This window comes from Solea senegalensis, linkage group LG8 (assembly GCF_019176455.1).
Source record: "Solea senegalensis isolate Sse05_10M linkage group LG8, IFAPA_SoseM_1, whole genome shotgun sequence".
In the NCBI taxonomy this organism is placed as follows: Eukaryota; Metazoa; Chordata; class Actinopteri; order Pleuronectiformes; family Soleidae; genus Solea; species Solea senegalensis.
This window is the reverse complement of record NC_058028.1, coordinates 7109111-7134924: the sequence shown is the minus strand read 5'-3', so window position 1 is coordinate 7134924 and position 25814 is coordinate 7109111. Positions and strand designations below refer to the sequence as shown.

At 40.9% G+C, this 25814-nt stretch overlaps 1 protein-coding gene across 2 annotated transcripts in view; it reads right to left on the bottom strand.

Moving 5' to 3' along the window:
- bcl9l (bcl9 like) overlaps positions 1 to 25390 on the bottom strand; it is a 30360-nt gene extending 4970 nt beyond the window's left edge. Inside the window, exons 1-6 of one of the 2 annotated variants that reach the window (XM_044031883.1) lie at positions 25002 to 25390; positions 4185 to 4258; positions 2801 to 3208; positions 1066 to 1188; positions 498 to 672; positions 290 to 374 (exon numbers count right to left, since the gene is read on the bottom strand). In XM_044031883.1, the coding sequence (XP_043887818.1) occupies positions 290 to 374; positions 498 to 672; positions 1066 to 1188; positions 2801 to 3119 (702 nt within the window). In that variant the 5' untranslated portion in view covers positions 3120 to 3208; positions 4185 to 4258; positions 25002 to 25390. The remainder of the gene's footprint in view (positions 1 to 289; positions 375 to 497; positions 673 to 1065; positions 1189 to 2800; positions 3209 to 4184; positions 4259 to 25001) is intronic. The other variant, XM_044031884.1, reaches the window with a different exon arrangement.
- Between the last annotated feature and the right edge of the window lie 424 nt (positions 25391 to 25814).

The window sequence follows — 25814 nt, the reverse complement described above, 5'->3', positions numbered from 1 at the left end:
TTACAATGACAATGAAGCCAGGATGGCACTGGAGAATCATGGACAACACAAAATCACCACAAGGTGAAACACTGAATATATACATAATATTACATTGCATCTGTCTGTCACTTTCACAGTTCAGCAGTCACAACAACAGAAAATAGAAACAGGAACAAAGAGAAATCAGAGACCAGACCTTACTTAACACCTGTTTCACTTACTGTGGAGAAATTTCTAACTTTCCTATAGTCAAACAAGTTTAACACAAATGTTTGTTTAATTTGCGACTAATCTGCAGATGACTGACCTGCTCCAACTTGGTGCGTGGGACATTTTGCTGGTGAAACAGAAGAATGGAATCGCTCTGTCCTTTCATTACTGCCTCGGCAGCACTGTCAAGAGGAATAACACAAAATAAATGATCGCTGGCGGTGGCAGCATGACTTAATACTCAGGTACACAATCAGGTCTAAATCTAGAAACACAAATCTAAACAAGTTTGTTGAAAAGATCACCTGTTGGCTAGGTTGGTTGTGAAAACATACACAACTTGCTGTGAAGACTGTGACGGCTCTGCTTTCAGTGCTGGTCCCATTCCACATCCCATTATATGACCCCCAGGTTCAGACATGGGCACTGAAGACAGGCGATCAGAGTGGCCCTTGATGGGAACTGCAAGCCCACGCTCCCCTGAGAAAAACAAGAGCACACGGCTTTAATTTGTTCTCACTGGTGGCTTGGTTTGTAATTTCAAAACCAGTGAAATGTCTTGGCAACATCTAAACACTAGATGGAGCTGTAACACATGAAAAGTAAACTCAATGGAGAGGGATAATGTGGCTTACAAAGCCAACTTTTTTTTCTTTCAGTGTATGTGCAGGATCCAAAAAAACAGGAAGGGACAATTTATAATTTTAAACTGGTGATTTCAGCACAAATAACACTGAGACATGGCAGGGGATTTCTACATGTAATTAATCCTGCCTTCACAGACCTGATCACAATGACACTATTGTTAGTGAGGAGTGTGCTACATTCAGACGGCTGCAAATGTGCACTGCGTTTCCCCTGCTGTGGACTCACGGTGAGTCGTAGTTTGTGGCTTGTCTTCATCTTCTTCTGTGTCAGGTCCAGAGCACCATTCATCTCCACTGTACGGCTGTTTCTTCTCCAGAACACAGCGTCGCTTACTGCGCATAACACCCTCTAGAGAAAAACAGACACTTATGTAACAACTGTCACAATACTGTCTCTTTAAGGGGTTTTTACCTGTGTAAATAGTCATTATTTACAACTTCAATTAATGGGCTAAACGCAACACTCTTATTTTCCATAGCCAGAAGCTAATTCCTACAAATGATTCTAATGTAGTGATGCAAATTTAAGGGTTCTAGTTTGCCAGCAATAATATAATGTTATTAAAATGCTGTATACCATGCTCATGTCATGACTAAGAGCAAAAAATAAGTCTAAATGAGGTATTTAAAAAGCATTGGAAGACTAGGAAGATAAAGCATATATTTATGCACCAAAACTTGAACCACTATCTCTACAAATGTGCTTCGCTTGTTGTGAGCAGAGAGTCTAGTATGGCCATACTTTTTGGAAGGGGAAAGGTGACATAACAGTTTCAGTATACATGTAAAAGTGCTCTCACAACCTTTAAAAGTAAGAAGTGAAAGATGGCAGGAGACACACATGCGGTAATCAACAACATGTAGCCTATCGGATAATGTCCATTTAAAAAAAAACACTATATACTTTGTGCTGTTTGGAGTTTTTTCTTCAATTGGATTTGAAATCGTACTCAACATATTACTGATGCTGTGGCAGAAAAACTGCCTTCAAGTAAACAAAAGGCTACATGCACTTGAGCAACCTCGCCGTGAATGCTAAGGAGGAAGGAAGTTTGCAGTGACAATATAAAGAAGATGACAGCAGAGGGAGGGCTGCAGCCTCCACTCAGAGATGGCCTCTTGTTTTCTCTGAATGTTTATTGTTACCACTGGTTACTGGTGTACCTTAACAACAAAGTCAGCTATTGAAACCCGTTTTGCTCCCCCTGATCAGACTGTCCGTCGGTATCTCTGCAGGTTTGGAAGCTAATGCAGTACAGAGGAGAGAGGTGTGCAGTTTGTTTGTTTTTCAACACAAAACAAACTTGATTATTGAGAATGTGAGTGTGTGAGGGTGCGTCTGTTTGTTGCACAGGAAGTCCAGATAAGTTTCAATAAATCCCATTAATGTCATCTGCAGTTAAAGCCTCAGGTCAACACAAGCCTAAATAGGCGGCGGCGGCGGCGGCAGCAGCAGCAGCAGCAGCAGGAAAGAAATGCAAATCAACCACTTGGTGCTGAACCACACAAGCACAAATATTTACACAGAAACTCTCAAAGAGGAACTATCTTTTTTCTCACCCACACCTCACCTCTTGTTTAATAAGTTTCTCTAGTCTTACTAAGTTTTTAATGATCTCACGACCCGTCTCTCCCTCTGAGGGCTACAGACAGCCATCAGAAAAACACCACTGTGACGCACACCAAAGGTGAAAACTATCAAAAGCTAGGGGGAAATTCTGATGCCTCGCCGAAAGGTCAGGGCATTTTCAGCGAGAGAGAAAAGAACCTCTTGTGTCCTCTCAGTCCGTGTATTCACTTCCTGCTGTGGAGGCGGTGAATTCATGTATGGTGCTTCGGGTAAAGATTTGGCTGATAGCAACATAAAGGAAGTGAACTTCTGCATACTTAGAACAGAAACACGGTCTCTTGTACATCATCCCAGACACTGACACAGTTGCTTCTGTGCATGCACGCCTTACCACCTTTGGCATCCGTCTCCAGGGCTTGAGAAATGGCATTTCTTGATTCGACAGATTCAATGGAGACACTCCGCTCCCGCTTGGATTTGGTTTTCAGCATCCCTCCAGTGCTGTTCACTGATTGGCTAACAGCCTTTAGCCCTGGGTTGCCGGAGGAAATCTGGTTGGTTTTGATTCCATGGCTCCCGCCGCCGCCCTTTGAGCCGAGGTGGCCAGCAGGTCCCTGCTGCCGAGTCGGCTGGTTCACAGGCGGTATTTGTGATCGGCTGTCACCTGTGCCCTGCTTGCCATGATTGGCCAGTTTACTGTCTTGGAGCATTTGATTAGCTGGTGATTGTGGTGGAGGCCCGGTACGGAGAATAGCTGTGCCCTTTTCGTCAGTGGAGCTCACATTTCTTACAGCCAACACTGGTGAAGAAGGAGAAAAAACACAGTGTTTTAGACTAAAACTAGACAGTGCGCAGGTTTTATTTATTCTAAGCCCCTCCCACCAGATCAGCATAAACAGAGACTTGATACCTGATGGATAATCTTTCTGTTTTATTGTATTTATGCTCCGAATAAGATAAGATAGTCCTTTATTCTGAATCTCTCTAAGACTACATAAATAATGTTAAACATTTTGTTTTTGGATAAAAAACAATCTGCATCCACACCAGCAATATAACTCAAACTCAAAAAACAATCCGTGTCTGTACTAATAGGCCTGAAAATGTCTGTCACGTGACCATGCAGTTACACTGGGTGTGTGCACACCAGAGTAAACAGGAAGCCATATTTGCTTTGTCTCAGAAAGCACGACAAATGCAAAACCACGGCAGGTGAAAAGTAACGCCGGACAATTTATTTTATGAGACCAACTACGAGGTGAAACTGAAACTGAAAGTAAGTGTTAACAGAGCATTTTGTAACAGATCACAAGAACCAATCGGGAAGCAACTGTGGGCAACTATGACATCGTTTCCAAAGATCAACAAAGCCCTGGAGTCGTCAAACAAAAATATGAACACGAGATGTATGATGTGTGTATTATGGATGCAGCCTTAGGCTCATTATTAGGTTGTTGTTGCCAGTACTAGAACAGCAACCTCACCACTGAAGGGACGTGTACATGCAGCTGCTAAGATGAACAGCCAATAAGGAGCTCCCTCTGCCTTTGACTTGCCCTGTGATTGGTCAAAGTCGTCCACCATAGGTCTGACTTTCCCAAGGTGTCGCTCTTGAATTAAACTTAAAAGTTTATTATGGAATTACTGATCGGTAAAGCCAAAACGTATGTAGCTTCCCCAGCTTAATCTGGGAGTGATACTAATTGTGCAATTTGAAATGGTGACTGCCGACATACTGATTCAGGTCAGTGAACTCTTCAGTCTGTAAAACTCACCTCATCTCACCCAGATGTTCAGCTGACACGCTGCCATGCTGCACTGCAGGACACCTCACTGACCACACAAGGACCTGCGGGGGACAACAACAGAGTCATGTCACCCGCGGTGGAAGATACAGTAGCAAGTGAGGAACCGTTACATTCAGTGCTGTATGTCTGCCCATGAGGTCAATATGGAAGTCCTTAGTAAAGACAGAAGTGAGAGAGAGAGAGACACTGCATGACAGGTAACTGTCCCTTTAAGGGACAAGAGAGCAAACACTGGAGTCAAGCCAGGGGAGTGACGCAATTCAGAAGTAGCTAAGCAGTGTTTGAGGTCCCTCCCCCTGCAAAACACTTTACAAACCACAAAAACACCACACATTCCACAACACTGTCTGTAGCAATACCTGGCTCTCCCTCCCGCCCTCACTCTCTCACAGAAACTGCTCTTGGTTTCACACAGACACGGAGAGTCAAAAATCTATTATTTATGACACATTATTTTCAATAAAATGAAGAGGTTCTCATATTTTTAGTGTGAAGTGAAACGAGGCCTTCACTTCGGGCCTCTGCGTCCTCTCACCGTTTCTGGTAAACGCAGCTTTAAGACTGAAGGATACTTCTGAACACACAGGGCTTCTCTCCCGAGGTCAAATCCATGGCTGCAAGCTGACGCCCTCTTGACACCACCTGCCCGTGTCCATAACCCCGCGCTTCTGATTTTAACCTCTGCAACTGTGGCGAGCGTCTCCCCTGCGTTGAGGAATTTGCGTGCGCTCGACGAACTCGTTGTACACAGGTTTTCTCTCGAGCTTACACACTGGAAAAGTCGCTCGTGTTACAGAGCATTAAACAGATCTCCAGTATTTGCAGGTTCCAACATGACTCTTCCACACCTGTTGTTGGTGAACAATAGTTGGTCAAAACAGCCAGCCATCGCAGCCTGTTCAAAGGCATCTCCCCCAGATATTTGGATGACATGAGGCAGATCTCGTGGAAATATTTCCACTGGGTTCCATTTTTGGCCGATGACACACTCTCACCACTGTACACCCCGCACAGTCAGGTCAGGTCAGCTGTCACAGTCTTACAAAACCATCTGTACCACTCACTCACCTTGACAGGTGATGGTAAACACAGCGCTGCAATTAGTCATTAACTAACGCCGGCTCAGGTCGGCACAGAAAGGTGCCTTGTTCTCTGACTGAGGGCCTCATCACTCATTAACTCGAGCAGGGACAGTCAGACATCCCTGCTGTTGACTAAGTGTGACTCACTTGCTTTTGTGCTACACAAAAGAGGAGGTAGATTAATTGGGTTGCGAGGCGCTGACCTTTGAGTGGACAGTTAAGAAAAGATAGCTCTATCTGCAGTGAATGCCACTGGTGGATATCAGCAGTGTTTGTTGGTTGCTTGCTTTGATCGGTAGCAGGATTGCAATCAAATTACTGAACGTTTTGGAGTGGTGGGGTATGGGCCGGGGAGGAATACATTCATTCTTGGTGCATATCGGAATTAAAGTGTGGATCCAGGATAATTTCTCGTCACTATTGTTGTTTTTTGTCATGCTAAATGTTGCAGTTTCACATCTATCAGAACAGTTACTTTGCTCCATGGCGAAGGTATGCCATTCTGATTTCTGCATCAGAAATCGCTGTGATTTAAGAACAGTGAACACAACAGCAGTGAAAAAGTTGAGTAGAATTTATGATAATATGTCTTTTACATTGTGTGAGTGTATTCTTACTGCAGACAAAAGACAAAGTTTAGTGAGTATTCTGACCAGTGGGGAAAATTGGTTATATAAAACTAAATAACAATTATTGTCATGATCTATTCATCATTTGATTAGTTGTTTGGTCCATAAAATGTCAGAAAATGTTGGAAAATCATTGTCTACAAACCACATTTTTCCATTTAAATGATTTCTTTGTTATATGAAGCAAGGAAAAGGAACAATATTCACATTTAAGAAGCTGAAAAAGCAGAGACAATAAACACTCAAACCAATTACCAAAATACCTGGCGATTAATGTAGTGATCAAATTTAATTAATCGTTTGTTAAAACTAAACAAAAATATCACAACAACCCATGTTGTTTTTATTTTAAGAAACATTTCCACAGCAGAAACGAAAGAACTTATTGTACGTACCGGGCTGTTTGATTTGTTGTTTGCTTTCAGTATTTCATTTGAAAATATCTCAAGAACCATTTTGCATTTGAACAGCCAGAGAAAAGTGTTTTGGGGCACTGCAGACACGTGACCACAATAAAAAAAACAAATCAAAACCAAGTCTTGTACAAGTTTAGTTTTAGTCAGACCTCTGACAACGAAGGTCTGGTTCAGGACCGCAATAGAATTATTGAAGAGCCAACAAGGTGAATAAAAAGGTAAATAATGAATTAAGATTGGGATCTGGACACACCTTGATTACACAAAACCAATCTTCATTGTATTTAATATGCAAATTCATAGGACGACTGGGTGGGACAGTCACTGCGTAAAGACTGAGGACTACTTGTACTTTGTGTTGTCTATTTGTGCGTCATAAAAATCAATTTGTTCTCACTTTGCTGTCATCATTGTCGAATTACATTCACCGCGATTCAACGGCATAAAACCACACACACACACAAATTGAATAATTTGTATGGGTACAATACTACATCATGAACAGTTGAATGGGATGCCATCTTTTTTTTTTTACTTTTTAAAACAGTGTCCATTAATCTGGCAAAGCTGAAGGACCATGACTACAATTAATTGGTGTCATCTGCATTCATTATCTCCTGACCTCAACACGCGAACACAACAAAGCAACTAATCTTGAGAAATGATTAGTACTTAATTATGATGACATTTGAATGATGAATTTAATTAAATCAACCTGGCTGCTGTTCCATTAACTTGCAATAAAAAAATAAAAAAACACAAATCAAGGTTGTAAAATCAAACTTAACGTCCCTTGAGGCAAGCGCCCTCACTTTCTCCACCCCCTCCCCCCACCATAGCCACACACCCAAATCCTTTCAAACCCTCTGTGCCAAAGCAGGTTTAAACATTCATTTTGTAATCTACCAATCAGTGCTCATGTGCACATGGCTGCAGCTTTCTGTCTGGCTTCACACGCTGGAGCTTTTCTCACTGAACAAGGTCTACGCTAGATTCATTTGAATGGTTTTAAAACTTGGCACGATGCGTTGGTCCCGCAGTGGTTGTGTGTCTTCGCTGGGAAGGACTGGAGGATTAAAATAACCAAGTCTACAAAACCTTTCTCATCCAATTTCAGGTGGTAAAGGCTTTAGGCCCCGAGCAGCCTGAAACAGAATGAGGGAGACATAATGGACGGACGGATCGATACATGAAACCTGATTAAGAGCGAGGTCTCACTGTGCACTAGTGCATAACACTGACAGTGTTTGGAAAACACCAGTTTAGCTTGTTATGTAAAGGGCGCTGGCTTCTGTGACTAATCACACATACCTGGTGTGTGTTCACAGACTGACTAATCAAGGCCATGGCAGCACACACGCTGACTCGCAGCTGACCAATTACGGTTAAGCCCATGTAATAGAAACCGTGTCGATCATTTCTCACATTACCTATAGCTTGAAATACATAATTGGAGCCAAAGTTGGGTAACACAAGAGTCATGCCTTTCCAGATAAGACGGATAAAAATAGGCACGAAAAAACTTGCAGGGCAAGTACTTTGATGCTAGGCCTGGGACAATACATTTATATTGTAGCTTTATAAAAAAACAACATTTTAAGCCTAAATATGTGTGTAATCACAGAGTTTGACCATATTTGTGGGCAATTCCATTGTTTCCAACACCTTAACATTAAAACTACAAAGAAGTAAAGCAGGTACTATCTGAAAGGAAAGGTAATAAATGTATATTAAGCATGTAGTATATAGAGTAGTAACAGTAGATATTTATCGTCACTCATATAGTCTGGTTTGCGTCATAGACCATATGCGGAAGTTAAAATATGTGGAATAGCCACCAGGGGGGCGGCTACACCGGTTGCAAAGAGAAGTCTGTTTGATTGGAAGTGGATGGGAAAATGAGCCTACTTCTCATTTGATTCATACCACAAAAAACTCAAGTATCTAAATCCTAAGTATTTAATAGTCTTAATCACTGGTATCGGGTTAGAGGTAGACCAATTAATCAGGTGGGTTGAAATCTGGCATTGGCCCGATCAAATTACATGTTTTTTGCTCTCAGAAACTTGATAAATGTCACTAAAAAAAAACTTGTTTTTGTTTATTTTTGATTGCCTGATTGCATGTATTTAATATTTAATCTTTATACTTTATGTGATTGAAAATACTGTGTATAATTGCACATTTGGACTATTTGTTAACCTCAAAGTATTTTATCAGATGGAGAAAAAAAAGAAAATCTGCTATACACTGTATATGGGCCAAAAAACTCATTGACTGCATCAATGATCAATATATAATTTCAAAAAATTGGTCATTAGGAAAAGCCAAATTAGTGGACCCTGAGCACATTTTTCTGAAATCATGTTCCCCTCTAGAGGAAAACAGGCAATTATATATACTTAATATAGCACAATTTTTCAAAAATACTACCTCTATTCTAGTAATACAAAGCTAAATGCAAATCGGTGAAGTATTCCTCTAAGTACGGCACACATATGCCGTCCAATAGGAGCCTGGTTGTAGGTGATGCTTCTGAACTGCTATTTGCAAAACATCAACACGGTGCTGGTCAAATCCTGTTTCTAGAGGCTTTTCAAAGCATGAGTTCAGACTTTTAAGGTTGATGCCATGATTGGTTGCCCCTCTGTTTGCACATGCAGAAATCCAGGAAAAAGCACTGTAACCTGACACCACCTGGCTGTTACCACCACTATAACAAGCCTAAAAGCAATTTTTGTTGTGTTATCACTTTGCAGAGTTAAACCCAGATCTAGCCATATGACCTTTGTGTACCTTTATATTTGTGTCAGTTGATTAGAAGATGACAAGAAGTCATTTGCCGTCATGTACGATACATTTAAAAAGGAACATGAACAAGGGCGATTAAACTGCCATGGTTTAGTGGTCAAAATCACAGCTAAAAAATGATGACACTCCATAAACCCTAAATATCGCCTAGCACAACTGACGTGTTTTGAAGTTCCCCTGCTTCCGTGTGACCCGCAATAATCTGCAAAAGTCTGCAATAATCATGTCAGCTGTGTGGAATTCTTTTAAGCTAAAAGTAGAAAAAAAAGTTAAACTGTGTTTGTGGAAGAAAATTAAATAAGAAGCAGCATTTTTGTCCGAGTCATGTGGTGGGCTATTTATTTCTATATGGGAGAATAGTTGTTGTGTTATGCCTTTGGCGTGGCTGGAGGTTAAATTGTCAGTATGTTTAAATAAGTAACTCTTGTTATTAGACACAAAAAAGTTCAAGGGCCTAATTTATTGCCGAAAACTCAGTATGTACAACAAGCTGTTATTCCACATCTTAATCCAGCCCTGCAGCCAACGCCTGCAAACAAATGGTAAACTTGTAGGAGTGCAAAATGGCCTTGTTCTGCATTAAAAGAAAAACAATATCTGTAAAAGTTTTCAAAATTTTCAAAGAAAGTGGAAAGCATCACTCACGTTGCTTACTTTGTTTTGCTCCTCCCCGAGTGTCCAGATTAACATATAATCATTTTGGTTTTGATTTTAGAACTTTAATAGGAAATTCACAGCAACTTCATTCATTCATGTATCTGCTGTCATCTCTCTTTCTGGACAGATATTTGAATAAAATGGAAACTTTGTGGACTGATACTGACTGAGTGACTGGAGCAGTGTCTCTTATTTGCGTTGTCTCTACTGCACGTCCGCGCACTAATGCTGTGAAAACTACACTCTCAGCCATGTTGACACAGTTTTATGGTTGAAGTGAACATGGGCTGGAACTAATCAGTTATTTTCATCATCTGTCAATTAATCAATTAATCAATCCGATTAATCAAGTTCTTGTTAGGTCTGGAAAATGTTGGTCGGTTTTTACCAAACCTGGAAATGACGACGTTCTTAAAGGTCCCATCTTGTGCACAAACTAAAATTATTCAGTTTTACTGATTTCTGTGTTATATGGAGCAAATACACCAGAAAATATTCACATTGAAGAAGCTGAAAAATCAGAACGCTTGTTTGAATTACTGAAGAACAATCAGATAATTGTTGCAGCCCTAAAGCGAACGATTCCAAGGTAGAATTCTTAGTCTGTCCTCAGTAATGACACACCAGATTTGATACTTTCACCAGTCAATATTTGAACTGGACACAGACACTGAGAACTAGCTTCGTCTAACCGTCTCTGACTAAGAGCAGCTTTGTGTGCAAAAAGAACGTAGGCAGAGAGAAAGAAAAAACATCTTCCTTGAATTCTGCCCTGTCTCACTCCACCACTGTGGAGTCTTCAAATAAGATAAGAGAGATAATTGAGGTTTACTTAGATCGAGTGGTATCAAACAAGCTGTTTGTATTTGTTGTGTTGTAGCAGAACAGCATCCCGTCTCCTTCATGCTCCAGCCACACACCAAACCACCTTCCACACATCCTCCCTAATGTCGTGAACCCGAGCGAACCAACCACTGCGAACCACTGCGTTTGTCATATATGCCCGGATCCAATCTCCCAGAAAACGGCTTTAGTCTCAGTCACAGCTTCGTACTCTCTAATTCTGTTGGTCTGGTTTAGCAATAATACTGGCAACTCCACCAGCAGCGAGCATCTGTCTCAGGTCTGTGAGACGTTTAAAGTGCTTTGTTTGTGCGATGAGTGGGGGAGGAGTGTTGTGGTTTTATGAAGTGTTTATCTTGTGAACAAATTAACACGTCGTTGTCTTTGTAGAGTGTCAAGGGCCAGACAAGGCATGGGCAAAGGGGGCATGTTGTGTGTTTTGTCTACTCTCTTGATTTTCTCTCACTTTTGTGTACAAACCGACTGTTCCGAAAAACTGTGTTTTGTCTTTTGTCTTTGGATGCATGCATTTTAACCCAGGGAAAGTCTGAGTTACTAATTTAAAGACACACATAAAGAACAAGGGAGCCAGATGCAGAAGCGACAAGCAAAATGTGGGCTGAATTAACGCTATGGTGAACATTACTTTGTCGTTATAACATAGAGTAAATGTGTTACTCTCATGATGAGCATTTAATGACAAATGCGACAGGAGTCGGCGTCGTTAAAGCAGACGGACAGATGTTAATACAACACTTAGCCAGTATCCAGTACACAGATGTTCTCCATTCCTTTTTACTCGCTCACATGTTGCCTGGGAAACAAGCAGGTCCTTGTCAGACACATCTGATCACTGCTCCAGATAAATTAGGGGAAATAATTCAATGAGTTTTGATTCATAGCACATGGTCTTTACAGAATATATAGAGCCAATACATTTAGGGCCACGAGTACATAGTGTATAGCGTAACAAAGCAAGACCAACCTCACACAAACACACACCCTTGCATTCCTTCAGCATCATAGGACACAAACACCACTGTTCTGAGTGAGGCATGGATGGTTGATACATGATCGACATATATCGACCAAATGGTATTTGCCTTTCAGTTGTGGAAAGATGAGATGTTTTGGTAATTATTTCACAGGTGAAATAATTGTTGGGATGTTGTAGTCTAAAACTGAGCGGGGACTGCACGTAATAATGGGGCGGGTGTTATAACTTTGTGTGTGTGTGTCAGTTTATTCCCAGTGGGTCACATAGTACTCCGTATTTTTAGAACATGCCCGTATTATTAGAACCCAGCAAGCCCGGGGAAGTCGGGGGCCAGCGGTGAGAACAGAATACGAAGGCGAGTACACAACACAGATGCCACAGCGCTGCTCTGCGGATCAACACCAGTAAACACTGAGGCCAAAGTGTTTAACAGTGCTGATGAATGAGTAATGTGTGTGACGTCGGTGAGCGCACAGTTACACAGAAGTGCACAGTTGAGAATTTTTCACATCAGCTGGTAGCAAACTGCATTTGCACATGGCGCCAGCGCAAATGAAGCCGCAGCGAGGGGAAATTAGTCCGTCGCTCTGCAGTCAGACTGAGCACAAGGCCATGGCTAACACAACAATTAGGACTGTTTAAAAAAGAAATTCAAGGGACCAGGGAAAGTTGCAACTTGCAAGGTCTACAGTAATAAGGACATCCAGTCTGTTTCAGTGGAGGATATTTTAATTTCAAGTTGTTGAATAATTCTTCTAAATGTCGCAACATATCGCGCAAGAAAGCCTCTTAAAAGCAACTTTTGTTGACGGGATCATTCTGCCCGTTTGAACAGAAATGGTGTAACATAATTTGTATGCTGCGTCCTTCCTCTAAAAATGGGCTTTGTCAAGCACTACTACCAGACCTGACTGAGGGAGCTTTTGTGCATATACAGCGCCAACATGGAGGATGTGTGGACAAGAAGCTTTTATCCTGTCAAACTGCTGAACGACTTTTTTTTAGAGCAGCAGAATTCACTTCTAAACAGCTCTATTTTGAGGAAACCAGTGAGAGTCATGTGGGACTGAGGGGCTTAATCAGTGTTGTGTAATGTCATCCGACAAAGGTTTGAATGTAATGGACATTTGTTGATATTTAAAAGTTATGCACTGAAAGACAGAATTAATACGTCTTTTAAACTTCTAGTTTAACCAAATCAAATTATTTCCTGCAAATGCATTTTCCATGTTGGTCTCGTCTAGCCTTTTCTTACTGAAATGTCTGTCTTTATTGCAAATGAGTTCTCACCAGCACAGCACAGTTTCCACTCAATCGCATCATCAATATTCTGCAGGATGTCTCGCAGACATCCTCCGGAGTGACTGCTCGGACAGAGTGTATTCCCCAAGATTTGTAATTTAATAAAACTCCATCCAGGTTTTCTCCTCAGCAGTTGAAGAAAGGCTGCTTTACTTTGTTGTCTTTAAAGTCAGAGTAATGAAATGTTTTGACATACGTCAGGCAGACAGACAGAGGACAGACCTGCAGCACGACTCGACTCCACTTGGTTTATTTTGCTTTTTCATCCAAGATAGTACCTGGTACCTGGTCCTTTTTTTAGTGCATGCTCTGGCAAGGTTACAAGCGAGCTGAGCCGATGCTACAATGTGACGTCGACAGACTGCCGGCCAGTGATTGGTCAGAGACTATCGTCACTGGAAGAGTCACTAGTTACTAGATCAGTTAAAAAAGACTTAAAACATGCATTGATCTCTAACATTTAGCATGGAAATGTCTATAAATCTCTATATTTACCAGAGTAGTCTGGTGTATTTAGCACGACAGCACTACCAAAAGCCAGCGATTGTGAGCCTGTTCAGCCGTATTTCAGTTCAGCGCTCCGATGATGAAGGAAGTACTGAACTCATCTTTTTAATCCACTGATTCTAATGATTCAGTACACCGAAAATAAATGCAAACCACTAGTTTGTGTCACGGTGGTATGGTAACCAAGCCCATATTGAGGAGGTACTATGGAGTAATGGAAACCATGCCGAATAGTGCTAAAACTGTGTATTGAAAAAGTTCCATATCGAACATACACTCATTGTGTCTCAATTCAAGGGGAAAATGGTGGCCAACAACATGATATACACGATAACACACTTCAGCTCAATTCAACAGCAAACTGTCCACATTTTAAAAAGCAGAAACGCCTAAAAGCTTGACCTTTTGTGAAAATATCTGTGGTACGTTACTTGCTGTGAGTTAGCACTTGGGGCGATAAGAGAACCCTCCGTTGACCAGACCTTCGACACAGCCAACACATGAAGGCGACCCCTGAATTGAGCTTAACCTCTTCATACAAGTATGTCATGTGCTACAAATGTTAACATGTAGGTAACACTATGCTTTGAAACAACCCGCTGAAGAAGAAGACTGAGACGGAAAACACCTCTGACAGGCTTTTACTCGCCTGCTTTTGTGTCGCACCCGGTAATGTGGGTTGCACGGCTGGTGTAATGACTCCCTTCATGTCCACACAAAAAGGTTTCAAACAAGCCCCGAAATTGTCACCCTTATCACCAGCGGCCACTTCCCTCTGAGTGAGAACTCGCTGCACATTTCAGCGAGTTCCTGTTGGTGGTGAGTTCACCTGTCGGCCTCTGACAATAAATTATTCAACTCTGAAGTGGACCGTGACAAATTGTGACAGCTTTTAACTCTTATGACAGGATTTAGGAACGACCACGCTACCAAATGATCACATTAGGTGACAAAGCGACATAAAATGGAATGTTGCCTAATAAAATTAGTTTACTAAAACCATTTACAGCAGATATACACATGTTCATTACTTTCAAGCCATTGTCAAATTAGCTCCCACAATGCAAGCTTTAATTTACATTAGCCCTATGGACAGAAAATACAGTGGAATACAGTATGAATCTCCGAGTACATAACAAGTCTAAATATAGAAAAGTATTATATGAAATCTGAAGTCTACATTCAACCGTTCCTAACTGAATTAAAATCAATGCACTACATAATTGACAGGAAAAACACCAAGTCGAAAATTGAGGAAACCGCAGAACAGTTCAGTGAGTTTTCTCCTCAGTTGTTGGAGCTGGATTGATTTGCAAGCCAAGCAACTTTAGAAAAATCAACAAACATGATGACGGGTGAGTACTGCTATGTTTTAAGATGTCGAATCAGCCTCGGAGGCCCTGCTCAACCAACCGGGACCAATAATGTGTAACTGTCTCCAATTAACGCCACCACTGCAACGTTGCGCCAGTTAAAATTATACGACTTGGTGGAGGGATTTTAATTCAAAACAACTGATGGAGGGAGTGGAGTGTGTGTGTGTGTGTGTGTGTGTGGCGCCAGGCCACATCGAATGCATGTGCAGCTCATGAAGGCTGCGTTGCTAATCTGCTGCATCTTGTGCACAACCGGTTGTTCACAAAAGGAGTGTAACTGCTGCCGTGTTTCACGTTCGGTTTAACTTTGAAAATTCCCTAGAATTAGAACTAGAGAAAGAGCTCAACGGAAGAGGACAAAACTCTGCCAACCAGTGACAATACACTCGACCCTGTTTTGGTTTGTTTGTTTAAATCGCCAAATCCTGATCCATAGCGTCACAACATTCAGGTCAAGCAGATAGCAGCTAATTCAGCCTAATGTTTTAGTCCTCAGTCATATCAGCAGATCAAAATATTTTAAAGCCAATACCTGCCGATACTGATGATAATGTCCATCCCTAATATGCAAAACATTTGTATGCGATGTATGCAATGGGTATTTATTGAAAATGTGGCGAGAGATCAGTTTACTGTCCATTTTGGCTTCAACTACTGGCAAAACAGGCTCTAATCTTATATCTTGTTGACTGAAATGAAAAGCAGATCTTCTGTGACATTGACATGCAGCTCACATACACAGTGTGGCCTAAGAAAAGAAGCAGAACAAACTTCAATTTTATATGATATTTACGCCAACCTTCCCGTTGCCCTCAGTGCTGAGAGGAATCCACGCAGACACACTGTGAGCCACCAGCTATTTTCAGTGATTATTGGCACCAATAAATTACAGCCTTTAGTCTTTGGAATCAAATATCAGAATAATAGGAAAGTACTGACCCTCCGTGTCTGATCGTGTAGCAACTGATTCCAGATTAAGAACAGAGAAAATACCATTAATCTTGGATACATGATTTAGTGTTGAAGCGTCAAGGCAAGAGATTCAAAACTCAGCCTGTTTTCAGCAGGAGAAGAGCACGTTTGCATCTCGTCAGAGGCTGTGGGCAATGACGGGACACAACTGGAACTTGCTCAAAACTTGCTTGTGTGTGTGTGTGTGTGTGTGTGTGTTTGGCATTCTTTTGCTCAAGTCCGAGCAATCCAGTGGTGCTGACAGGACGAGCAGGGAAACCCTGTTCACGGATTAGCCAGCGCAGTCAACCTTACGGCCATATCAACGCGTTGTTCTTTGTAATCTTTGCTGTAATAGATTTCTCCTCCCTCCCCTCCTTCAATCATTTGCTTGTCCTATTCTCCCAACACCCAGTTTGTTTTTCTGTGGTGGCCTGGTGTTGTGGGAATGTACTAGACTGCAAGCGTAGCAAGAGGTTACTGCAGGTCAGCATCCATTTGAACAAACATCTAAAAATCAGAGGGATTTAGAGGCGGTCCAAAAATCTATTATGTGAAACCTTGATCTTCCCCCCCACCCCCAAAAAAGCAAGGTATAATACAGACTCTGTTTACAGTCTGTGATCTGCATGGCTGCCTTTTCCATCTGCTCATTGCAGTTGTGTGTATGTGTGTGTGTGTGTGTGTGTGTATGGGGGGGGACTGCAGTGCATCATGGGACAGCACACAGGTGACAGCCAAAAAATAAAACCTGCACACTAGGGGGGTTGTGGCTGGTTGCTGTGGCAACAAAACCTGTCACAGGGTTGCGTAAATACAGGCTAACCAGAAGGCAATGTGCAGAGAGGAGGCCTGTAGACGAGGAAAAAGTGAAAATATCAAAACCTTTTCATGATACACGCCTTCTTTTACCAAGGAGAAGCACATGAACTGTAAATAAAACAGTGACTTAAGAAGATACTTCAACTACAGGATTTGCTGATTCCTTGAAGCCTCGAGCAACAATATATGTGCTTTTATTGCCACAAATGTGCTGTGGATTGGACGGACCAGTGGAAAACTGACTGCAGGTGTAGATATACATTTGCAATTTACACAGGATTTACTGTTCCGCGCAAATATGAATTGAGAAATTAAGTGGTAAGACTGCCTGTAGACACGTACTCCACGGCGTCGCCGCCACTCGGTGACAGAGAAGCAACTGGGCTCATTTTGTACAGAGGGTCAAGGGTTGTATCCTCTCCAGCACATTCTGGGCCGAGAGCCAACTGGAGCAAGGAAGAAGATCAAACTGCAGCTTTAGCACAGACAGAAGGCAAGCATTATGGCACCGAGGCAAGATGGAAAAAAGGACGGCTGATGGACAGATGCCATTCTGTGTACACACACACACATCCCGGTCTGCTCAGGAGAGGACACGCAGTGCTAAGCAGATATAACGTCTTGGGTTATTCTCATTGGATGATAATCATAAAGAGGAGTGTATAAAAGTGTAACTGATGTTCCTTTGCTGGCCATTAGGGATTGTACATAACAATTCATTTATTGATTGACAAGTAGCTGAAAAGCAATTAATCAGTTAATGTATATAAACAGTCAAGACTGTTTATATACATTATATAAACAATATCGATGATGACAGATAAAGTGTGAACAAATGCAGGTTTCTTTTCTCTGCGGAGGTAAGGGAATAACTTTGAGATTGGAGGATGTCATGTTGAGTTTCTGGGAAAAAATGATTGACATTTACTTAATTTTTCGGGGATTATTCAAGAAAATAATCCACGACGTAATAATCAATGGTAAAAGTGTTGGCTTGTACACAGCGTCATCGTTCAAAAACACTGACCTACCCGTGTGACACCAAACCCTAGCTTAGCCTTAACTGAAAGAAGAGACGTCCCAACTGACATTTAAACAAGTATTATCTGGTCATATGTTTAAAAAAAAGAAAAGAAAAAGAGTAATTGTAGAGGTAGACAGATGAAGATATGATACAAGATGATTAAAAATGGGATGAAAAGGAGATTAAATAAAACCAGGAGGGAAATTCGCCTGGATTAAACGAGCAAACATGTAATTACTGGAACCGATAATAAACAAGATGGGAAATTACCTCCAGATCATCATTGTTTGCACTTTTTTTTCCAGCACTCTACGATTCTCTGTAATGGGACCACCCTTCAAATAAATGGGATTTTCATATACATTCACACTGTATATAACGGTACCATTACAAAAGCAGAGGACAAGGAAGCCAAAGTGGACATAAAAGGTGCTGATGATGCAGCACCTGAATGTGGAATCCCACACAGACAGATGTTTCTGAAGTCATACACATCTGCAACACACAGTGCTAAATGTACAGAGAACAATGGTACACACTGTTAAAGCCCCACTGCTGCACGAGACTCTCACAAACACAACATACTATTGTGCATTCACGGAGCAGAAACAAGCATTAACCAAATTCGGCATCCACACACCAGAGAGTCATTTGGCACTTTTCCGCAATCAATGCATAAATTTAAAAGGTTATTTCGCGATTTTCCAAATATCGCTCCGCTTCCATGGTTCTATGTTGATAAGGTGAAAAGTGTTAGGATTTAAGCTGCCGTCAAAAATTATTCATTTTTTAGTTTTCAAACATTCTAAGCCAAAATATGGGACTGATCAACAGAGTAAATATTTGGCACTGGAATTAATAATGAAAATACTATAATTAGTCAGTCGCAGTGAATGTTTTTTTGTTTCTTTGCTCCTTGTTTAACAATCATTCAAACAAAAATAATATTGGGTTTTCTTCAACATTTTCAAACGTTATACATATAAAGCTCACACAACTACAAAATAACCCACTGACTAACACTTGTCGGGTTACATCTGGCGTCACTGTGACGTTGTCGATCACCCAATGTGTGATCACACTATGTGGGTTTGTATTTGGAAAAAGGTCACTTTGATTATTGCATTATTCTGTTTGAGTCATTAAGTTTAACACCTACTTCAAACTTAAGTTCCACGGGCCCACTGGTGTCAAATTTAAGAAATACTACAACCACTTGGCAACAGTATCATGGAATCAAAGCCCCTCAGGATTGCTCTCCGTGTAACTGACGCTATGTGTGATACACTCAACTGCACTCTTAGCTAAAGCTCAGATATTTTCTGCAGGTAAATATTCTAATCCACATATTTAGGACTTAATCTGATAACAGGAACAGGGGTGAAGATCTGTGCAGTCTCAGAAGGTTAAGGGAACACTTCAACGATTTACATTTAGCTTTGTATTACTAGAATAGGGGCAGTATTAGTATTTAGTATTAGAGAAATTGTGCTTCCCAACCTCAGTTTCCCCTGAGTTGAGAAATATCTTCATTCTTTTCTTTGTTATGTGCCCACCAGTGACACTCGGTCCTGTTAGCATAACTGTTAGCAAAGATGGCCGACACTGTTTACATTCTGGGAATGAGGTCCTGTCCCCCTACAAGTGGGTGCAGAATTAGCGTTGCAGTTTCAAGCCTCGGGCCAAGTGACCAAGTGTCAGTGGTGGGCACGTAAACAAAAAAAAGAATGAAGATATTTCTTGACTCTTTTTTTCATTGTTCAAAAATACTACCCCTATTCTAGTAACACAAAGCTAAATGCAAATTGTTGAAGTATTCCTTTTAACCCTGAAGTGGGTTCAGACTGCATCTTTACTTCTTGAGATAGCAGTGTTCGCCCACTTTTCTGGTATTTTACATAAAGTTGATAATAATGAGAGGAAATAGTAAATGTTTTAAAGCTGTAGTAGGCAAGATCACTGAAGAAAGAGGTGATTGTAGAGTCTGATCCATGGGGGGGTTAAATACTAACCTTTTGAGAAGGGGGGCTTTTTATCCAGAGAAGGTCACTTTTGATTGGCTGAAAGTTTTACGAAAGACAAAAAGTAACAGGTTGTACGCTCCTAAAGAAGCCTCAAAAAAACTCCCTGCTCATGGACCCAGTTGCAGGAAGTGGGTGACTGCGACAGGAGAAGTGAAGAATAGTGGACTACCCTTAAATTTCCATAAATGATACAGAGTTGAACAGCAGATGTAGGACCATCAGTGACATTAAGACAAGTGCATGCAAGAACTGTGTTACTGGTAGGTGAGACGTCAGTTTACGTCTGAAAAATTATAGGTGGGCCATGATAGAGACAGAGATGAGAACGGTTTCATTTTAAAATCACAAAATGCCTTGTGTTAGGTCACAATTCCTGACCGGCAGCAGTGTCGAGAGAGAGATGCAAAAATATGCAAAAGACAAGCACAGAACCGCAATAATATTAATGCCAACCAGAATGCCAGTGTCACAAATAATGCTCACTCTAATCGCTTTTTTTCTTCAGGGACTAGAACTGGGCCTTGCTCTGCTCACTAGTCCAGTACTTAAATGTCTCAGTGTATTCCAGTATGTGGAAACGTTCTCAGTATCACATTATTCTTTCATAGCGCACCTAAGGAGTGCTCCCTGTAACTCACCCCAAAGTTCTCAGATCACCTGAGCAGATAAGAAACACTTTGTCAGCAGCTCACCAAATCTGTCTCTGCTTGCACCGCAGCAGTCTGTGTGGACAAGCAGTGGCTGCCGCATGCTTATTTATTCAAATAAGCTCATATACTGTGTATATATATATATAAACTGATGTGGTCATGCATTTTGAAAAGTAGACGGAAGTTTGAATGCAGGTCCGTGGGAAAATGAGCCAACTTCTCAGTTGATTTGCATTGTCAGTAAATATGTTCCTGGGGAGTTTAGCATCCCAATCCCGAGTTTCACCTTTTCAACAGAACTTGATGTCAGTTATTTTTAGAGGACAATAGACAATACAGCACAGCATCTATGAGTGGACATTAGTGTTTGTGATAGTTAGTATTACTCATAAGGTGCCGGTTAAGTGACACCTGTAACTTTCAGTTGAAAAAAAATGTCATGATGTCAAATGTCAAACTGAGAATCTTGAGGCTCCAAAATGGGACTTCCCTTTTCAACTGGAGAACCATATCCATTTTCGTTTGAGACAAAAACGAATAGGCAGGAAATAGAGTCAAATATAAACATCTAGCAGTGGTGTAAAAGCATGCAACAGTACATTAATTATTATGTCACCTGCCTTAACTATCCATACACTAGGACCACAAACGATATAATATTTAGCACTTTAAGCTGTGACATACAAGACGGATGGATTCAAATTTTCCCTCATTATCAACAACAACCTCATTTACAAGCCTCTAAGGACAATTCACACACACACACAAAAAATCAGGCGTGCACAAAGGCCTATAAAATGCCCTTTATAAAAATGAGTGCTATTTTACTTCCAGTGGAAAGCATCGCATGGTGCACTGTAGCACTGAAAGACAACTCAGATCAAGTTGCAAACTCTGTTAGGTGCTATATATAGCTCACCAGGATATTATAGATATACACACACACACACACACACACACACACACACACACACACACACACACACACACACACAGAGAGACTGTGTACCAACAGCTGCAGTATATCTTCCTGTGAACAGTTTTAAGAGCAACATTATCACATCATATTCAACAGGGTGGACTCGCAGGGTCATGGGGTCCCATAAGATTACTGGACTGAGACCACACACACACACACACACACACAAAGGGACACCTGAAGATATAATGTATCTCCCTGCTCCTTACTCTTCACCTTAATTCATAGACATCATTTTGGCATAAACCTTTCATTATGATGTTGAAATCCAGTGCACAGCATGATGGTGACCGAAAAACCCTGCAAGTCTAGCTTTCACTAATTGACTACATGCACTTCCTGGTTTTCAATAAGCCAGCCCGACTATTTCCAGTAAGCTGTCATCCAACAATGCTCGACAGTCGTTGTCTGCAGAAGTTACCAAGAGTATTTAGCGACAAATGATGGAATTTAGCAGAGGCTGTAGTGTCCACAGAGGGATGCAGCAGTGTCCTGCTGTTGCCCCCCCCAAGATGCTGACTTTTTAACGCCTTTTTCATTTTAGGACATGTTGAATTCCTCGGGGCTAACTACTAAAACGACTTACTAAAAAGACAATGGGAATGTTTTCAATCGATATCGGACGCTTTAATCACTAATGTTAACTTCAAAAATCAAAGATTCTCCCTAAACGACCACTGACCAGAACTTCAGGAAGTTGTAAGTGACGATTCATTCAGCAGCAGCAATAGCTAGATGTAGTTTTCCTGGAAAATGGACTAATCCATTTACGGCCCGAGAATAGTGGGTTATTTGTATCGTGTTTCTCACACAGAGGTGCTTAATATGACATGGCACAGCCTCTCTTTTTTTGAGCCTGTATCTAGTCAATGTGAGCTTTCGCATCAGCAAAGGGTCTTGACTTTTTTTTGCTTCCAACGTGTACACATCTACACAAACAGAATGCTTGTTGTTGACGATGTGACGTTTAAAAGATTTTAAATAGCAAATGTTCACAGCCAATTCTTCAAATTGTGCGATACCCATCTTAAAGTATGTTCTTAAGAGGTGAAAAGGTAATGTTTAAGCTCCATGCAGTGCAGCTGACTGTAAAGATAGCATCTGTGAAAATAGGTTTTGTTTCCTCCTTCCCTTTTTTTTACAATTCAGTTTCTTTTCTTTTTTTTTCTATGCCGAGGACAGGACGAGTTCTAGTGATATCAAGCATCTTTTCAGAATGACTTTAATTACTTTTAATTGATAGCAGTTGGATACACTGCTAAATAATATGCAAACAAAGGAGTTTGATCATGACAACGATGACAGTGAATGCGAGTGCGAGTGCGAGGACTATGACATCATCACTTTCCTAAAGTAGCATATTCAGCGTCCAAGCAAAAATGCAAGGGCAGCTATTGACACTTTTCATTTTTTTTTCTCAACAGTTAAAATCTTCTCTGTGGGCTTTGGTGGAGGAGAGTAAGCCATTTACAAAAGAGTTTCTAGCCGTAAAAATGCTTTCTAATGATAAGACACAACTACAAATATATTCCATACACTTAATTAATTCAATACTCAGTAGTGGTAGTTGGTATTGGTGCTGTATTAGTGATGAGCCTATACGATACCCAGTATTGGTCCAATACTGGTAAAAATAGTGAAACAGATATCTCATACAATCCAGAAATTCTATATATCACATGCTGCACTATACAAAAAGTGTAAAAATGGAAATATAAATCAGTAACAGCATTTAAGCGGAGTCATGTTGTGGGCTGCTGAATTATTGTTTATGGGAGAAAAATATTTGTTGGAGAATTATGTCTTTGAAATAGCTTGAAATGGCACAGATGTGTTGTTAACAGCTTTATAGTTAAAACTTTTCAAGTTTGGGATATTGGTATCAGACACGAAAAAGCGGTGCCATGCCGTTGTGCTATGCGGTACCAAAAAAAAGAAAAAGGAAACTCAGAACATGATTAAGTTAAGTAAGATAAGAAAATTAAAAGCAGCAACAACATTTGTTGTGAGCTGTATATTTCCTCTTTATGGAGGCAGAATATTGGTTACACAGTTGATAAATATGTATTTGAAATGGCTGGTTCAAGCTAAGTAAGTAGAAATTCATCAGCATGGTTGTATTGCAAGCAGCCCATTAGCTTAAAATGACTGATATTAGACTGGTTTTGGTAATGGCAGATACTAAAGGTTGTGATATGAGGTGGAGTAAGAACATATTGATGCACTAAAATACTGTAATATTTCATGACAGCAAAATGGTGTATTGATATTAAAAAATTCTTCCTCAGTGGTTGGTTGGCTGCAGCTTTTAGTTAGTTGACTTATTCTTCCCCCTTCCTTCCATTCCTCTCCCTCGACAAAGAAAACTGTATATTGTTTATGCAAATAGTTTAAGTTACTTTTACCGAGATATGCATTGAATCACCAGATTCTTGCCAATATACAGCCCTAATCTCATGAAAACAGACATTTTTAAGTTAACTGCTATTAGAGCTGCAACTAATTAATCCGTCTACCGTTTCCTCAATTAATCGATTAGTTGTTTGGTTCATAAAACGTCACAAAATGTTGATTGGCGTTCCCCAAACCTGAAAACTATCATGGTCTCAAATGTCTTGTTTTGTCCGCAAACAGAAATTATTCAACTTTAATAATTTCTTTGTTAGATGGAGCAAAGAAACTATAAACAAAAAAAATGTGACAATTAATTAATTAATTTTTACAGCCCTAACTGCTACAATTAGCTGCCATAGTTAAGGATAATGACAATACAATAATACAATTTTGATTTAGTGCTGTAAGAAAAGAAAAGGTGGGCCAACATGAATAGATTCTCTCAAAGCAGGGCACAGCATAAATGTGAGCCTTTATATTGAAATGAATGCTTTAAATGAAACAGACAAAAATATTGCTTTTTACACTGATAAACAGAATTGTTACTGGTAGAAATATCATGATAGTGGGGAAGATAGTGTAGTTTTTTTTCCGACTACAAACAATGCGATATATGGTGATTTTTTTTTTGTCTCATTGTCCCATTTATGCACACAAGTGTCTCACAGTGGAACAGGAAGTGCCTTAAACGTGTAATATAGTGAAGAGACATTTCATATAGTTTGCTGCCATGAAGGTAAAGCTGGTCACACTCACGCTGATGAAGCTGCCAGTGTATTACAGCGGCTCTACAGCAGCACACGCTCATGCTGAAGTGACAGGTATCTTTTTACGCAGTCTGTCGCCTTGATTACTGAACACGGTTAGCATAAAAGGAAAAACAACATTTTAAATGCTGCTTTCGCTGAGTCTGACAGATTAGCTAGCTAACGAGCAAACCCCTGCTTATTTTCCATATCTGGGTAGAAAGTCAGAAGTTGAGCCCGCTTCGCTGTGCTCTGTTGAGGGGGATAATTTGAGGACACATGTCCCTGGCGTGAACCCCGGCGCTCGTGAGAGTGGAGACTTTGCTGCGCCAACCTGGTCCACGACGGCTAACTTAGCATGCTGCTAATCCATGTCTCCGCTAGGCTACTCCGCCAGCGACGCTTCCGTAGAAGCGCACACATCTGCGAGCGAACCAGCGCTTGCTAACGGGAACTTTGTTACTGGCTTGGGGAAAAAAGGGGGGGCAGCGAAAGTTACAATACGCGAGGAAGACAACGGGCAGAGCTAGCATGTTCAGGCGGTGACAGTGTTTGGAAAGGCTGTGTACTCTACCCCATTACGCTGGTGTCTGAGATCAGAAGAGGCCGATGTCAAGACTGACGGCCAGTCGACATTCCCCGGAGTGGCCGCTGCTGCTGCCGCCGCCGCCGCCGCCACCACCGCTTGCTCCTCTCTCCGTTCCACTGCGCAACACGGTCCCGATCCCGAGCTCCGACAATAAGAAGAGGAGCCGGAGCCTCAGATGGTGATTAATAACACGGCGTGTGTTAGGTTGAAGTTTCGCTTGAAATCAGAGGACGTGTCACCTTGCAGCGGTTCATGACTCCCACTATTCAAGATGTAGAAGGGCAGGACGTTGCATTTCTCTGCGAGTCCATTCACTCCCAAGCGCTGACAATAATTAGTGTGGCCACACGGGCATCCGTATGTCACTGTGCTGATATGTCACACACTGGACTAATGTGCTGCTGCTGCTGCCTGACAATCTGACATATTTTGTTTGGAGGGGGGGGGTTAAACACCCAAGTTAAATATAAATGTATATTCATATCAAATAAGATTACATTAGATTTTATTAATCCCATACTGAGAAAATTCAGAAAAGCAGTGAAATAACATATATAAGATAAATAATATTAAACATGTTATCGAGTGTAGGTCTGGGCAACATTTGTATAACATCATATATCCACCCAGATGATAATGTTCCACAGTATTATTGTAAAGGTTTCATATATATACATATAAATAACATTTATATTAGACATTATACAAACGCCTGTTTTCTGTCAATAAAGAAGTTTAAACCCCACAATGTATCTCAATAATTATTAATATAGACTGAAACTTTTTATTACATTCTTT